General features: G+C 39.4%; 1 protein-coding gene across 1 annotated transcript in view; it reads right to left on the reverse strand.

Moving 5' to 3' along the window:
- OTUD7A (OTU deubiquitinase 7A) overlaps positions 1 to 16,918 on the reverse strand; it is a 100,511-nt gene that overhangs the window by 24,936 nt on the left and 58,657 nt on the right. Inside the window, exons 6-8 of the mRNA XM_030955519.1 lie at positions 11,630 to 11,786; positions 10,378 to 10,532; positions 51 to 233 (exon numbers count right to left, since the gene is read on the reverse strand). Coding sequence (XP_030811379.1) covers positions 51 to 233; positions 10,378 to 10,462 — 268 coding nt within the window. The 5' untranslated portion in view covers positions 10,463 to 10,532; positions 11,630 to 11,786. The remainder of the gene's footprint in view (positions 1 to 50; positions 234 to 10,377; positions 10,533 to 11,629; positions 11,787 to 16,918) is intronic.

Below are 16,918 nucleotides of genomic sequence, written 5' to 3' on the forward strand. Positions count from 1 at the left end.
ACAGGCTGGAGACCCTCCTGTCCCCTGAAACCCCACAGAGAAGCTCTTACCTTGGGCAATGTCATCCTGCCTTTGCAGGCAGGGCCTTTCAGCCTTGGTCACCTGGGGAGGCTGCTCTGGCTCTTGCTCCTTGTAAAACCTGCCCTCATTGAACACCTGGGGCAGGTTGGCCGTGTGCACCTGCCGCAGCTGCTCATAGTCGTTCAAAGCTGCTGTCAGGTCCCAGTTCTTGCCTGCAAAACAGCAAAGGAACCCTCAGCTCAGCTCTGTCTGGGGAGCAGCTATCCCCACCACCCTCCTAGGACCCTCCCAGCCTGCGGCATCCCAACACAGCAGCACTGTGGGAAGAAGTGTCAAAGCCGGCTACCATTGACTAAAAGGCACCATCCACTGCTCTCCTCTCATCCATAAACCCAAAATCTATGACCTTTATCACAGGAGGTGATCAAGGCCAGGACTTCCCTTGCTCAGATTTCAATCAAATGGCTCCAGAAATTAGCAATTTAGGATGAACTCTAAATCCCACCAAGAGGGAGCAATAATTTGTAATTGTGTGGTTGTATTAATAATAAATAATAATTAGGAGCAATGATGGAAAGACAAGAGTGACAGTGTCATAGCCCAAAAGAGTGAGAAACTTTCTTATCTTTCATTTGCAGAACAGCTAAAATGCAAACACAAACCCTTTATCTCATACATGAGAGAGAAGTCGCTCTCTTAGAGATTTTAAAAGCCTTTTAGAAAGCAGGTAATACAGGACAGAGTTCTGTAACAAAACCTGCAGCAAGAGACTCAGCCAGCGTGGCTCCATGTCTGTGGGAGCTGCTCATGGAACCTGTCAGCACAGAATCCTCTAAAGGATTTGCTTCCACCTTCCACTTCAGTATATTGCTCTGACCAGTAACCACAGAATGCAGCCAACATCCAGAGATGCACAAGTCTGTTTAGTACAGGTGGTGAAACAGGACTTGGCATTCTCAAAAAAAACCATGAAAAACACGTTGAGATGTCTTCCTGCTATTTTCAAAATAATCCCACTAAATTAAGATACAGAGATGTCTACCATTCTCCACGTACATGTTTCTAATTGGAAAATTAAAAATATTAAATAACAAGAAAGAGAGACCCTACAAGTTACATGAGACTTTCAGAGCATTCCACAAGCACTTTTCCTGGCAATTCAAAAGTAACTTGATTCTGACTAATACATGATTTATTACACCATAGAAGGTTGTCATTTTATGTACTTTGAGAAGCTACATTACCTGAGTAGCAGTTAAAGATAACTTACTTGCTTACACCAAGGAGAAAAGCTAAATATAGTACAAAGCAGTTTTAAACAGATAGAAGAAAGCCTTTTACTGTTACAGTCATATCTGTGAAGAACAAAATCCTAACCAAAGAAGGAAAAAACCAGCACAAACAGCTGGTACCTACAGGATTGGGCTAAACTACCTCAGGTTTTGAAGTACTTAAAAACCTCTGAAAGGAGAATTGGTATCACTGAACAAGAATGTTATCTAGCTCCTGAGCAGACTATAATATAAACCACCATGTGAGCCACACAGAATTGTTCTGTAATGCTGTAATTGCCTATTAGAAAGTCTGTAGGTCAAAATGTAAATTCAGTGAAAATGGTCAGAGATACTGGAACAAAAACTTCAGCTATTGCCAGCATTTGTTCCCTAAAAAGCCCATGTAGAATGAATGGCTCTAATCCAGACAGGGCTCTGCTCTAACTTTACACACATCCCAACCAAGTTACACAACCCAAAAAGAGCTATGAGTGCATTCCCAAAACCAATCAGTGTTTGGAGTAAGAACTACTTTTCTTTGGTTCTGGTTTTAAGATGCACTTTACACACATTTTTAAACTCTTCTTCTCAACCACAAAAACAATAAAGTAAATTCTAAAAAAAAAGTAAGTATAATTCTAGGAAATGTAGCTTTAAACAAAAAATTCTTAATGTAGTATTGGCAATGCTACAAACCCAGGGCTATGTGACCCCCAGGAACATCCTGGATTCATTGAGTACAGATGCCTGAGCACCAGACCTGTAGCAGTGAAACACAAACAGCATTTCTCAGGGCATTCCCTGCAGTTCCCCTGCTCAAGATTTTTTCATGTTTAAATTCTGAAGCTAACAAAAATCCCAGTGCACATGCTGTAAGTGGCTGCAGTGTGACAGGGCTTTGATGTATGTAAGAGGAAAGCAGAAAATCAGCAGACTCACAGAAATCCCACTGGCCTCAGTTTTAAACCAAATGCAATCATCTTATATAAAAGCCCTGTCATAAAAATTACATTGAGCCTTCAGAAAGCAGGCTCACAGTGTGTTGCATTTAAAACTGGATTTGCAGAGTGGCTCTTGAGTTACGTTCCTTGGTACATTGTAGCAACTCAACTTCTAATATAGACTTGAAACCTTACAAAAATTAAAATTTCTATACCTAACACAGAAATATTTGATTTTCAAATATCTTCATATCCCTGGAGTTCTCCCCATCTCCTGAACAGAAGCACCAATTCAGCACCAAAGCCCTAAACTTCAGAAAACCAACACAGGAAATTATTTTTGGACTCACTCTCCCTAAATTTGCTGGAGCCTCCAAGCATTGAAATGCAAGAAAAACGTTCAAAGAAATTAAAGAACATTCAGCACCTTTCCATCTCCATGAAATAGTGTTTTTGAAAATTAGCCACCCTCACTGACCAGCATAAGTGTTCCCAGCTACCCTCTCCACTGGAAAGACGGAAGGTTTCCCCCTTTGCCCCTCTCCATTTGGTTTACACTTTCACAAGTAAATACAAATGACAAATCTCTTGTTTTTCCTACCATCCATAAAAAAAAATGAGAATTCATCAGTTTGGGAGAATTAGCAAAGAAAAATCCTAAGCGAAAATAAAGAAAACTGAAGGCAGCAAAGACAAATAGAGAAAAGAAAGAGAGAACAAAAGTAAGGGGTTTATGAAAGACTCTGAGAGAAGAAATACAAATAGGAACAAAAATGTAATGCAGTGCAACAAAAAATTTAAAAATTTAACAAATCTAATAAAAAATATGACGTAATTTGTACCACAGGAATAGACTGCAGAAACAAGAGGCAAGCTGGGAACCAATCAAGAAAATTATTAAATTCAGAAATGTCCAGAGTAGATGATCTGAACAAGGATTTCTATCAGTGTGACAAGTAGGTGAGAAAGTTTCAGCTGCAAGGTACTGAGGAATTAGTGGGGCTTGTGGTTGTGGAGCCTATCTTTCCTCCTTTAAACAATGCATACTAAAAGCTTTTGAATTTCTAAAACTGTATCTTATTACATCACAAACCAAGTTTTGAGAGACAAAAACTCCCTGAGTTATGCTAGGTTGGAAATGACAAAAATAAATTCATATAATATGGCAAACAAACACAAATCCTCCCCCCTAAAGCCTACAGGGCAGGTCCCTCCTTCCAGTCTTGCCCCTTGTCCAACAAGTGGCATTGGACCCCTTGTTTGGGGCAGACTGTACAGAGTCCGTCTGGCCCCTAGAGAAGGGAAAGAGGAAGTCTTCTCCTAAGTTTGTTTGTGTGTGTCTCCCATGCTCTTCTCTGACATCTCCCAGACCCTGCTCCTCACACAACCCCCCCTTCTCTGTCACATCTCTCATTTTCTTTGCCATCTCCTGCACAGGCACCCAAGAGAAAGGGCCAGTCTTTCCTACCCCCACAGTGGTTATGCCTGAAGGACAAGTAACAGGCAATTAATTTATTTTTCATAATTTCATCAATTAATTTAAGTCAAGTAAAAGCTTTTGTTGCAATTTGACAGACAAAACCAACACAAGACTATTTTTTAGATTGTCTGCTATTTTTGTTTCACTGTTACTTATCTGATGCACGCTGTTCACTGACTGCTTCTTTGTTTATATGACATATTATTGTATTTTAAAAGGCATTTCAGAGGCATAACAACGTTATTTCAGGGCACACAATCACATCAGATAAGCCACTAGCAGCTCTGGATCAGTAACAATTTGATTGCTCCAAACCAGCACCAACACAGCAGGTTTGCAGGAAAGGCTTCCAGTTTCAAACAGCCAGAGAACATCAGTCAGCAAAAAAGCTGGAGGAGCACAAAGTTGGTTGGAAAACATAGGTAGTGAAATCATTATCAGGGTGCTGGAACCAAATCAACTCACTGACTGAATAGAAAGAACACACTTACTGAGCAATTGCTTCCATATGTGCTATGTGAGTCAGCAGGTGTGCAATTTAACAACACTCAAAGATCTGTGCTTTGAAACAAAGTCCTTCCTGTTCAGAGGAAAAACAACAAAACACACACACACCAAAAACCCCCCAAAACAACAACAAAAAACAAACAAACAAACCCCAAAACAAACAAAAAAAACCCCACACACCCAAAACCCCCCCAAAAACAAACAAAAAACCCCAAACAAAACCAAAACAAACAAACAAAAAAGTGCAGCTGAGTAGGGAATAGAAGATACACTGTGGCTGAAGGCTGGTACTGATGTGTTAGTGTCAGAGATAGCAGACACCTACACAAAAGGGAAATTCAAAACTAAACACAGCTACACTGTGAAGTTTCTGCCCTAAATAATGGTTCCTTGAATAACAACAGGAGGTATTATAAGCCTGAAGAAAAAACAAAGATTTAGATAAAACAATATATGGTCTAAGTAGCCACTTCCCCTCAAACTAGATTAGCAGAGGGTTAATAAACAAGGTACTAAAGGACAGCACAACCTGGATTCACCTTAGAAGCATTGATAAAAACATAGACTCCAAGAATGGTTTAGGTTGGAAGGGACCCCAAACATCACTTCATTCCAAGCCCCTGCCATGGGCAGGGACATCTTCCACTGTCCCAGGGTGCTCCAAGCCTTGTCCAACCTTGCCTTGGACACTTCCAGGGATGTGGGCAGCCACAGCTTGTCTGAACAACCTGTGCCAGGGCCTCACCACCCTCACAGGAAAGAGTTTCTTCTCCATATCTAATTTAACCCTGTCCTCTTTAGTTTGAAGCCATTCGCTTGTGTTATCACTCAGGCTCCTGTCAAAAGCTCCTCTCCAGCTCTCTTGGAGCCCTTTTAGGTATTGGAAGGTGCTCCAAGGTCTTCCCAGAGACTTCTCATCCCCAACAGCCCAAGGGTGTCACAGCAAAGGTGCTCCAGTCCTTTGAGCATCTTCATGGCCTCCTCTGGACATGTCCTGAGAGGTCCATTGGGGGAGCACAGCTGGATGCAGCACTCCAGGTGGAGTGTCACAAGGGCATTCTCCAGTGCTGTAACCCCAGAGCAACATGGTATTATTTAGCCTTTTGGGTTTTTTGCTTTGCACTGTTTTGGCTAAAACAATATAGCTTAGTGGGGTTGTAATAGTTAACAAATCTGTTGTCTTTCACTTCTTAAATCAGGTATAATGAAAACCAAGAGTATTTTATCATTAATTAGTAGGAAAAGCAAGCATGCAACTATTACAAAGTTCCCTCCCCCTTCTAAGCTTTCAAATATCCACCTACTCCAATATGTTAAACGAACATTTGAAAGGTCACCGAAATTCCTGATTTAATGATAAATAAAATACTGGAAAGGATGCAATTTGAGATGTGGAACTAGGAAAGATCTGAATAGTGGGAACCAGAAAGAAAGGCAACTTGCAGCAACAGCATGTACAGACAGGACTTCAGCAGAGGAAATGTTCAAAGGCACATTAAACACTGCCTGGAGTGAAACAGGACCAATACAGGGACACAGCCACTATGGGACAGCATCAACTGAGAGGGCAACAAATTAACTTTCAGTTAGAGAAGAATCATCTGAGGAAGGCACTGAGCATCAAGGAAGTATCTATAAAATGCACTGTAAGTGCAACTTGAAGGGAACACAGAAACACCCCAGGCTAACGCAAAGAAGCCTGTTCTTACAAACCAACTGTTAATAAAGAAATCCTCAAGTTCAGTTTAAATGCTGGCACTGCTTCCTGTTTGGCATGAAGTAGATTAACAAATATTTAGAGGCAAAAGGTAAGAAGAACTTCAGATCAGCTTTTTTTCCTTCTGAAAAACTAATACACAAAATTAGGACAAAACTAGACCATATGCCTTAAAACAAGATTTTATTTTGGTCCATGTTCTCAAAGGACAATAATACAGCAAGGCCATTTTATTAACACATTCCTCATTTTCTGCTAGAATGCAAAGTCAGTCCAAACTGAACAGGCAGCTGGAAATGACAGTTTTGCTCCCTGTTTAATGAGACATTGGTAGCAGCTCAGCTTCCTCTTCCCATTGCCAAGCCTTCCACAAGAGAACTAAAAAAGGAACCATCTGAGGGAGAGGAGAATAAGAGACTATTTTTGGGGAGTTAGTTTTGTACACTCAATCACATGACAGCACTGTAAATGTCTCTTTCCCTCTCTATAAATTACATACTTTTCTTTGAATTCTGCTTGTATACATTGTTCTTTGAGGAGATGTCTCTGTACTGCAGTTCTATCTTATTCCATGGGGTGAGTCACCTTTCCTGCTCACATTTCATGACTGGAAAGCCAATGCCCCAGTTCCTGAGTTCATGTTCAGCTATACATCCCTCAATTAAGTGCTGTTTGAAGCTGGAAATAGACAGCAGTTGTTTTTATATAATGATGAAATGACACATCATTTATATAAATAAATGAAACCATTTATACAAGTCAAAGGGCAAGTTTTCAGTTAAATACATTGTTTCACAAATCCTCCAGTACCTGATGATTGCCCTACACTGTTGGCACTTTAAAGTATTTCATCCTATGCCTTCCCCCTCTGTTCCAGGGGGCACTGCCTGCACACCTGCTGCTCCCTGAAAACTGAGCTGCTTTCTCCTGATTTATCAGTGATCTCTGAGTTCATCCACACCTACAGCCCTGACACTGTGAGCCACATACAGTACAACTTGTTTTAAAGATTCAACTATTTTCTTTAATGGTTTTCTTTCTGTCTTAGGCCACATTTTAAGTAGATTAGACATAAACACACCAGCATAACTGTTACTCTATGTGTGAGAGAATCGAGGTGCCAGCCCAAACTATCCAGGAGGGAAAGGGATGTGCCCTCCTTATTCCTGAACCTTCCTTATTCCTCATTATTGGGGAAGCTGGAGCTCACACAGCTGAAGAGAAATCAATTCTCCACCATGCAGAGTTCTCAGTTTATGCTTAAGAACATTCCCAAAGCTGAGTGAGCCAAAGGAGTTTTCCTAGTGACTAGAAGGTGCCTTGCACACACAGAGGTGACGTCTGGAGAGTCCTGCAGCTAATCCTGTTTCCCTGTGACATGAGGCTGATCCACTTCTGAATTCACTCCTGCCCAAAGCAGGGATACACGTGGCTGCCAGCACAGGCTGTTTTTCAAACTGTTTTGCTGAGATTGTTGTTTCTGTCACTTGGGTCACATTTACTGTCAAATTGCTCTGTCAATATTAATAACTCAGTTGAGGGGTTTTTTTAGGCTGTTTTTATAGAAATCAGCAAAGGCTGAGAATGAAAGGCTGAAAAGGCAGACCCAGTGAAGGTTCATCACCTTACATACACAAGAATGCTTTCAGTTCTTGAAAGCACATAAGGCAAAAAACACTGTAAGTGGCAAACAACATCTCAGAGATAGGAAATGAAACATGAAAGACTCAGTAAAGAATCATCCAAAAATGAAAGCAAAGCTAGAAAATAACATTTCTAAGTAACAAATGGTTTAGAGCATGTGTATATAATCCAGTAATACAGAATTGGTACAGCTAATGATACGTAATTGAAATTTAGGAATATTAATTTATAATTAATCTGAAATAGCTGTAAGCAGCTTAATAAATATGGAAGTCCAATATTAGACTTTTATACCAGATACTAGCCATTAAAATGCTATATAACTATTATTTTTTTAAATCTCTTTGCCTCTTCATTTCAAAAGTAGAATGGACACTTTCTGAAAGATTCATGTCAAGCACAACCAGCAGAATGTTTTCTGAGATAAAGAGACAAGCAGCTGCACTCAGTATAAAGCCCAGCAGAAGAAAACTGCAGGGATTTTACCAGCAGGATAGGTAAAGTATAGAAACATCAAGTGAGCCAGCATTTAGGACAGCTTCTGGCAATGTAGAAAATCTATATGCAATGTATAGATTTTCTAGCTATTTGCACAACAGTCAGTATGTGTTGCTGCTGGGACGACCAACACATACTGTGCACAGCTGTGCTGGGGATGTAGCAGGATATAACCAAAGCAAAACAATTAATATGTTAAAATGATTGGATAAGGAAGCAGAAATTGGTATCCTTGATTATCTACAGTATAGTGAAATTGAAGTAATTTCCCCAGGGATGAACAAAAGAAACAGCATTGGCTCTGAAAAGGAGGTGTTACTCCATAGGAGCACACTATGAAAATTCAGTCTGAACAAGTCATAAAGAGCAAAGGGCCATGGAGTCATACTAGATCTGACCAAAACTTGCAATTTCATGGAAATGAGGCTCCACACAAGCCTTTTTTTGGTTCCAAGTTCACTGTGACCATAATTTTTAGGGCTATCAACAACCAAACCTTGAAAATTTTGGGAACTATTTGTGCACACCTGCTTCTGAAGTTTGATTGTAACTATGGACATCATCATTCCAAGGCCAGGTACAAGGCATTGGCATCACAGGGGGGTGGGTTGCTCTTCTGAATATTGTTTGTATTATTGTTAAGAAGCTACTCCATGGGTTTCAATGCTGTGAGGGCAGCAGCCCCCATCATGCCTTTTTTAAACAAATGAAAAACCACTCCATCAATTACTGCCTCCCAGCACAAGATATGACCAGTGTTAGAAGCTGTTACACTAAATATAGCTACAGCCACAAGTGCTGAAATGGTTGTCTGAGCACATGTTGTTTGGAACTAGCAACAATCCCTTTTACTTTGAGAAATTCCTGTGTAGGAGGAAATTATTTGGGGCAGATGTATATGTCTATTAGCCTGTCAGAATAATTAGATTGTTTATGGCTTATTTCTTGGTTAGTATGCTTGATGTGAATCTATTCATCTACAGAAATGAGAAGTAAAACACAGAGAAACTCTATTCGATATTTATTTGAAAGCATTGCTCTTTATAGAATGCAAAAAAGGTAAGTAACTCTTCTGAAAAGACCTCTGATATGCAGGAACCCTTTGAAATTTTGGCAGTGCTCTATCAGCACAATATCTGACAATCTGTCCTGATATAGCTGAAAAAAAACTTCTCATGTTCTTTTTCTAAAAGACCATCAGACTAAGTCAGACTCCAGGCGAGAATGACAGGTTGATCAAATCAGTCAGACAAAACAGAGGGCTCTTAAATGTAGCAAGCCTATGCTAATATTCCTTGCTAGGCATTCCAAGGTTTTATGTCATGTACCAGATGACTTGAGAAATGCTGCAGAACTGCATGCATCTCTGTGTTAATAATCTATCATGTCTCATTACTAAAAAGCCCAGAGTAAAGGAAGAACTTACCACAAAATGAAAAACTTTCAGCATAAAGTGAAGCAGCTCTTGCAAAAAGGAGATACATAAAACAAGGTATACTTTCACGTCTGCTGTAGCTGTTCAGTTACTTTGATTTAACACAATTTCTTAGAGCACATTAAAATAAAAAAATAAAGCAAACCCCAACCTCTCAGCGGGCAAGTTCAGTATGGAAGTTTTAAGCCCACAGAACCACCTTACAATTTGCAGGTATCATCTACTCCTTTCCAACTTTCCCATCTTCACAATTATTATTAGCCCAACATGAGAAGAAATGAACAAACACAACTATTATGAAATGCTCTCAAATATCAATGGTGTCTTTCCACTCTTAAGCCTATAAACCTAAAACAACTAAAACAGAATGAATAAATAGACAGTTATTTTTCTGATACAGCTTCTTAGTTGTTTTTCAACCTAGCCACTTGGCTCCCATGCTGTAAAGTTCAGGTATGCATATTAACCACTGGGACCCAAAAATAACTCTGGTATCTCTATCACTGTACAGTAAATCCCTTTCAGACTAAATACAGTGATTGGAGAAACTTTTACAACTACTTTCAGGCAGCTGAATATGAAAATTCAGCTAAAGTCTCCTCCCTTCTCTCACTGGCACATAAACATATAGGGCTTGACTCTTAGTAACTTAAAACACAGCAATCTAATACTAAGACGTTTTTAAGAGTTTTGTTAAAATACCTGCCTTAGTATAATCTATGGTCAGCTTATTACAAGAGTTGTCTCGGTAAAAATACCAAGAAATATCTGTTTCCTTGGACCAGAGCTCTCTTGTTATGACTGGGTCTTGGTTTAAGCAAGCAGTGAGCACAGGAAATGGTTGGGCCCAAAAAGTTTACCTTCTAGTAAGTCTCTGGCCAGACCTGGTTCTGCCCCTGTGGACCGAACAAAGTCTGACAGGACTGCATCCATATCAAGAGTCATGTGATCATTCAGAGGTGCTGCCAGACATGCAGCAGTAGTTGGACTCACTGGCTGGCTAAAAGGTCTCCATCTGCCAAGGAGAAAAAGAAACAGGGTTTAGAATATACTCCCAGGTGATATAAACCACATTTTTCCTCTATTCCCTAAACAAGACTATTAAAAAAGCTTGCAGCATATTAAAATACACAGCATTTGTCATCCATCTCTGCCTTAGCCTGGAGCTGCTGGTCACTCACACTGGAAGGTTTTCTCTATCCTAATATTTCATATTTTTATTGATTTTTTCTTATGTGCAACTCATAAATAGCTTTGCAACTTGACTCCAACTCAGCTAAACATAAGACTGGTTTATTAAAAGCACAATCACCAGATCATTGTCGCTGCTCATAAACTGAGGTTTAGCAAGGATTTAAACGTCTAGAGTTCTTCTGCCTTACTAATACTAACACACACACAGCAGGGCTTAGGATTTGTTCCTTTATTTGCCTTGCAAATACAGCTTTTGTAATTTATAGATTCTCTGCTGTGCTGAGTTTGGCTGGTATGGAGTTAATTTTCTTCTTTCATTTTCTAGAATTGTGGTTTAACCAATGTTCATAGTAGCTGACAATACAGTAATTTATGAGGTTTCTTTGTTTTACTTCCTTTTATTGGTGACCATGGCTGTAGCTGCTGAACAATTTTTACTATGTTTATGAGCAGTCTGTGGGGGACAATCTTACAAGGGTGCTCTCCTGATGGCACAATCACCCAGGGAGCTGTTAGGAAGCAGATCATATTTTGCCCCAAGTGAAATATGACAATGTCTCACATGGGAATTCTTCCTGCCAAATCCACGGCCAACAAAAAAATATGCCTGCTCTACTGCATTTTGCATCTTCTTTTCATTTCTGAAAACAGAAACCTTTTCCTTCTAGGCAATGCTCTTTACAAACATAAAATAGAAACTAAAGCAGTCACCACAAGAGGAGTTCATGCTAGGCAAGCTATTAAAACAGCTGGAATTTAAAACACAGTCATCCTAAGCATATTTCCATACTTCAACCCTGCCTGCCTGCTGCTGAAACAGTGCAAAGCAAAGCAAACAGGAGGAAATTAAACAATACACAAGGTAAGGAAAAGCATATGTTTTACTTTCATGCTTGTTATTCACTGGCCAAAGTTTACCTTTGAGCATGAATTGGATTTTTCCCATTGATTCCTCCTCACAGCCTCAGTTGCAACTTTACTTCGTGCCAAGGGTAAGGTCTGGCATGGAGATTTTCTATTGGTAGCAGATGATATTGGTTGGCTGTTGCTTGCACCACAGCTACAGGGAAATAAACTGTGAAGAAAATTGGAATCCAATTAATTTCACTGTCCCCCACATGAAACAGTCCTTTCCTACTTCATGTGTAATTACCTTGTTATATTTAGCCTGAAAAATGGAATGCCTTTTCTTTCTCAGACATTGCCTTTTTCTGCAAGTACAATGCAGACACAAGTACAATGCTGACACCCTGCTACAATGCAAACACCATTTACCTTCTGCCTCAGGAGAATGGGGTCCTCCTCAGCCTCATCCATGGAGACTGGCTGCTAAAGCCAACTTAGTCCAACAAACTAGAAGTTTGTGGGATATAAAGTCACAGAATCATAGAATTGTTACAGGTGGAAGATACATTTAAGATCACAGAATCAATGAGGCTTGAAAAGACTTCTGAGATTATCAAATCCAACCCATGACCTGACACCACTTTATCAACTAGACCATGGCAATAAGCACCATGTCCAGTCTTTCCTTAAACATACATCTCCAGGGACTGCGACTCCACCACCTCCCTGAGCAGCCCATCCCAATTTTCATCAAGAAATTCCTCCTGATGTCCAACCAGAACCTCCCCTGGAGCACCTTAAAGCCATGTGCTTCATCCTGTCACTGTTACCTGGGAAAAGAGAGTAACACCTGTCTCTCCACAGCCTTCTTTCAGGCTACAGCAATCAGGTGCCCCTCAGCCCCTTTTTCTCCAGGCTAAACAACTCGAGCTCCCTCACAGCTCCTCACCAGACCTGTGCTGCTGTATATCAATTCCATGTTTTCCAGGAAAAAGGTAGATTACACTGCTGCTAATTCTACCCACCTCACGCTCTTTAAGCCTCTACACTGTTCCACCCATGTTTCACATCTTTTATACTATTTATACAAATCTATCATTATGTTTGGGCCACATGAGGATAGCAGGAGAGGTGATCTTTTCCCCTCTATTCAGTCCTGGCGAGACTTATCTGGAGTATTATGTTCATTTCTGGATCTGAAACAAAGAATTACATGGACATATTGGAGTGAGTTCAGTGAAGGACCACAAATTGCAGTGGATCACCCCTATGCAAGGAAAACATTTCTAAAGGGTAATCCTAATGAAAATGTAGTAACAGAAGGAAAGCTGGAAATATTGAGGAGACTAGTTAAAAAGGAATGCAGATATTTTGGAAAGAGAACTACCTTAATGGATTATGGCCAAATTTGACATCTAAGCTCTGTCCCAACTGAATCTGTTCCAATGCAAATGCAGGACAAAAATGCTACTTTTATTTTTAACAAACGTTCATACATAGATGCACTGTACTCAACAGCATTAATCTGCACAAAAAGATCACCAGAAACTGAACACAACTAATTTCTTTAGTGACTACAAGAAAGATTGAAATTAATCTTAGCCAGCAGGATGGAAACATATGGATCAAACTAAAGGAACCTGCCAGAGATGATACAAAGAATTGGTGCATTTCAGACCACCACCAGAAGTGACTCACAGTAATATAATGAGTGTTAATTTAAATGCACCAGCTGGGCCCTCAAGTACAGTCACTGCGCGGGGGCTGGAGTGCTCAGAAGTCTGGGGAGCTGAAGTGTATATCAGCTTGGAGAAGCCAATCCATGAGTTGTCTCAGAATCAGCATTACTTCAGTATTTTAAACAGTAAAATAGACATCCTTCTCAGAGGAAAGAATAACACCAATCTCTGCATTTATGATGTCACCATCGCCTCAAAATTACCACATAGAATCTACACTCTGGAATAGCAGAGTTAGCAGGATCTTCTCTGCATGCATTTAAACTAACACCAGTTTCTTCCCTATGGAAGCTGTTTGCTCAGCCCTCTAGAATTTAGATTCAAAAAACCAAACAAAACAACAAGAAAAAAACCCAACAGAAAAAGTCTTAAAATATTATCTTTGCCAGTAAACTACTATCAGCTGTGAAAACCCACTGAGATGGAAGTGTAATAAGTAAGCAAAAAAGAAAATAAATTATAAATTCCAGAGGAGGCAGTGAATCAGAAGGCAGGTGGCTCTCAGACCCATTTCTCCCCAGATGGATTTGGTCTCTCCTCACCTAAGGAACCATCAGCACCACCTTTGCTCTCAATGGCTTCTCAGAGCACTAACACAACTTACACTTCAAATACACACACAGAGCAGATCTTACACAATCATTCAACTCACACCACTCCTGTGGGTAACACTACAGACACACACATAGACACCTGCAGTTTTCATTTCTAATGTGTCACACACAACACACAAATGTCAATTGGGACTGAATGGATATTGACACATCTTGGCCATCAAAATACAGGAAGACCTTGGTTTTCACTCACTTTCTGGCCAAACTTCTTCCCTAAAACATTTCTAAACAGGACAAATACAGGAGGCAGTGAAATCAGATAATTTCTTTTATATTATAAGAAAAATAATTTTAAAAGCATTTAAAGAGGAGATACTGATTAATTTGAAATGTTAAGATGAGCTAATAGGACTTGAAATCAATTTAGTACAATCTTAGTTATATTTGATCTTTTCTTCTCCTTCAAGTACCACTCGGTCAAAGCTGAGCCATACTTGGAGGTGAACAGTCTTCACCTGAACCTAAATTTAACTTCTTCAAAAGCACACAGCTTCACCCAGTTAAATGATATGAAGGGTTTTTTCTCTAAAGGAGCTTAAAGAGATGCACAGGGCTAACTAATGAAGCAAAAGCAATCATGTTAAAACAAATCCCATCCCATGCATCCAGAACAGACACAGCTGACAAAACCTAAGTGAGGAACAGAGAGAAAACAGCAGCCACTGGACAAAGCCTCAGGAAGACAGAATGACTAAGCTAAAACTAAGATCTTTCACTTTCCTAATTTTCAAAGAAAGGATGAAATAAGCACTATCAGTAAGAGGCACAGTCTTGGTGCTCTGGGAAACCAATGGAGAGAGACACCCAGCAATTGCATTAAACCAGCTCCCCCAGGCTCTTTTTATGTCCTTGCAGTGTGACAGAGCTCAGGGCCTATTGAACATCCCTGCTGGCTCTCAGCAGCTCCGGCAATGCAGAAAGGTGCAGCCAACTCCCAGGTGCAATATTCCTTCTGCCTGACTGCCTGGGAAGGCAGAAAGACCCTCTTTGTGCACAGTTCTGAAAGTAATTCTTTCTGACAGGCCACAATTGATAGGAAATGCCATAATTCTACAATCTTAACAGTATTAAGGAATTAAACCACCCTTTATTAGGTTAAACTATTAAGCAGAAATCTATAATTAAACAATCAAATTCAGTGGAGAAGATTTATTTAGGAGAACAGCAGCTTTGAGGGAAGTGGTAGTTAATGCAGGCTACATAAGAAAATGGAGATGGTATTTTTTCTGCTAACTGGATTAAAAGGCATTAGTTGAAGAATCCAAATCGATGGTAAGTACCTAAAGAAAAGGTTAATGTGAACTAGACCTGATGGCAAAGTGGGGCATTTATATATTAAAATGTGGACTCTCAAAACACAGTAAAATTACAAGATAGCATTTGGCGAGGGATATCTACCTTCTCAGGTCTAAAATATCAGTTTGGAACAAAAGGAGACCAACAAAAAGGACAAAAAGTAAAAGCTCAAATCAGACATCATTACTAAGGTTTTATCTACACAATGGAACTCAGGAAAATTAACCCAATTAATTTAATTGAATTTGTCTATATCCATTCCTTTGCAAACACTTTCATTTGTGAATAAAATGCTGGCCTTAATTTGGTTTGGCTCATCTTGCCTTTGAAGTGAGTTAAACTGAATTCACTGGAGACCATTTTAATTATGAATGGATAGTGCACACAGGGACTTGGTGGCACTTAAGCTGCCCTCTTTAAATTCCTGCATTTAGTTGATTTGCATCAATTTTCCCTGGTATCTTGTGTAGACAAGTCCTGCACATTAGACACAGAGGTGGAAAAAACACAGAAAGAAAGAAGCTTTGCTGAAGAATCCTCAGCTCTGTGGGAACCATCAAAGAACAGCTGTCCAAGACAACTGTTCAAGTACATCAAGTCTAGTTCTAGGATAAATACCATCAAGGTTCAGGGACCAACTAGGAAGTATTTTAAAAATACAGGTACATTGCAATTTTCAGAAATGCTACTTAAAGTGTCTACTATTTGCTTACATATTTGAATTACTTCAAGATAGAGCTATAATGAAGGACACAACTAAAGTATCTTTAGATGTGATTTTTACAACTGTATTTTCATGGACCTTCAGAGGTTTTCATAACACCATTTTTCTTATTTAAGAGTGATTACATTCTCAGAAGGAAAAAATGTCACAGATAAACAAGAAGTCCATAGAAACAGGAGTCCTGAACAGGGATAAACCAAGCAAGAGACAGTCTTTTCAGGTAAGGATCTCCTACACCCCCACTTCAGAATTTTTTCAGGACAAAACACCACCATTGCTATAGTATTTTTTTTCCAAACAAGAAAACATGATATAGATAAAGAGATAAAACAAGATATGAATGAATGTAAGTCAATTACTATGTTGCTCTTATTTTAGTCACAAGGGCCCTCATAGTGTGGTAATTGTATTCTAACAGAAAGCAGCTGTGCAAAGGATAAATATAATGCCACTGATAAAGCAAGAATTTTTCTGAAACAAATACCTTGATCTTAAAACCAATTCAAGTATTAATTATTCTTTCACCTATGAGAGTGATAAAGAAGTAGGCAGTATTATACTGCACTGGAAAAATGACAGTTAGGCTTTCAGATGATAATCTGAGGCCTCTTATTAAACACAGTTTCATTAAGTAACATACATCTCCTTTAGTAGAATATATCTCCAAAGAAGCAACATGAACAAACTAGATTGCTTCCTCATTTGGAATTTTTTCCTTTTTTTTTCCCATCATTTTCCTTACTTACGAATTGGTCCTGATACAGCAAGAAGATCTTCTACCTAAATACTGAATATTTTTCTCCAAATGCCATCCTTTTTTTAACATAGAAGCTATGCTGGACAAAACTCTAATCTGAACACAGCCTTCTCTCTCAAAACATCTACCATGTACTCTGCCTGCATAAAATTAACTTCAGTGCATGAAAAGCAAGCATTCTGAGCAGCCATTTTTGGATATCTATAACGTGGAATTTCATTACTTTTTTCC

The sequence above is a fragment of the Camarhynchus parvulus genome, chromosome 10, assembly GCF_901933205.1.
Source record: "Camarhynchus parvulus chromosome 10, STF_HiC, whole genome shotgun sequence".
Taxonomy (NCBI): Eukaryota; Metazoa; Chordata; class Aves; order Passeriformes; family Thraupidae; genus Camarhynchus; species Camarhynchus parvulus.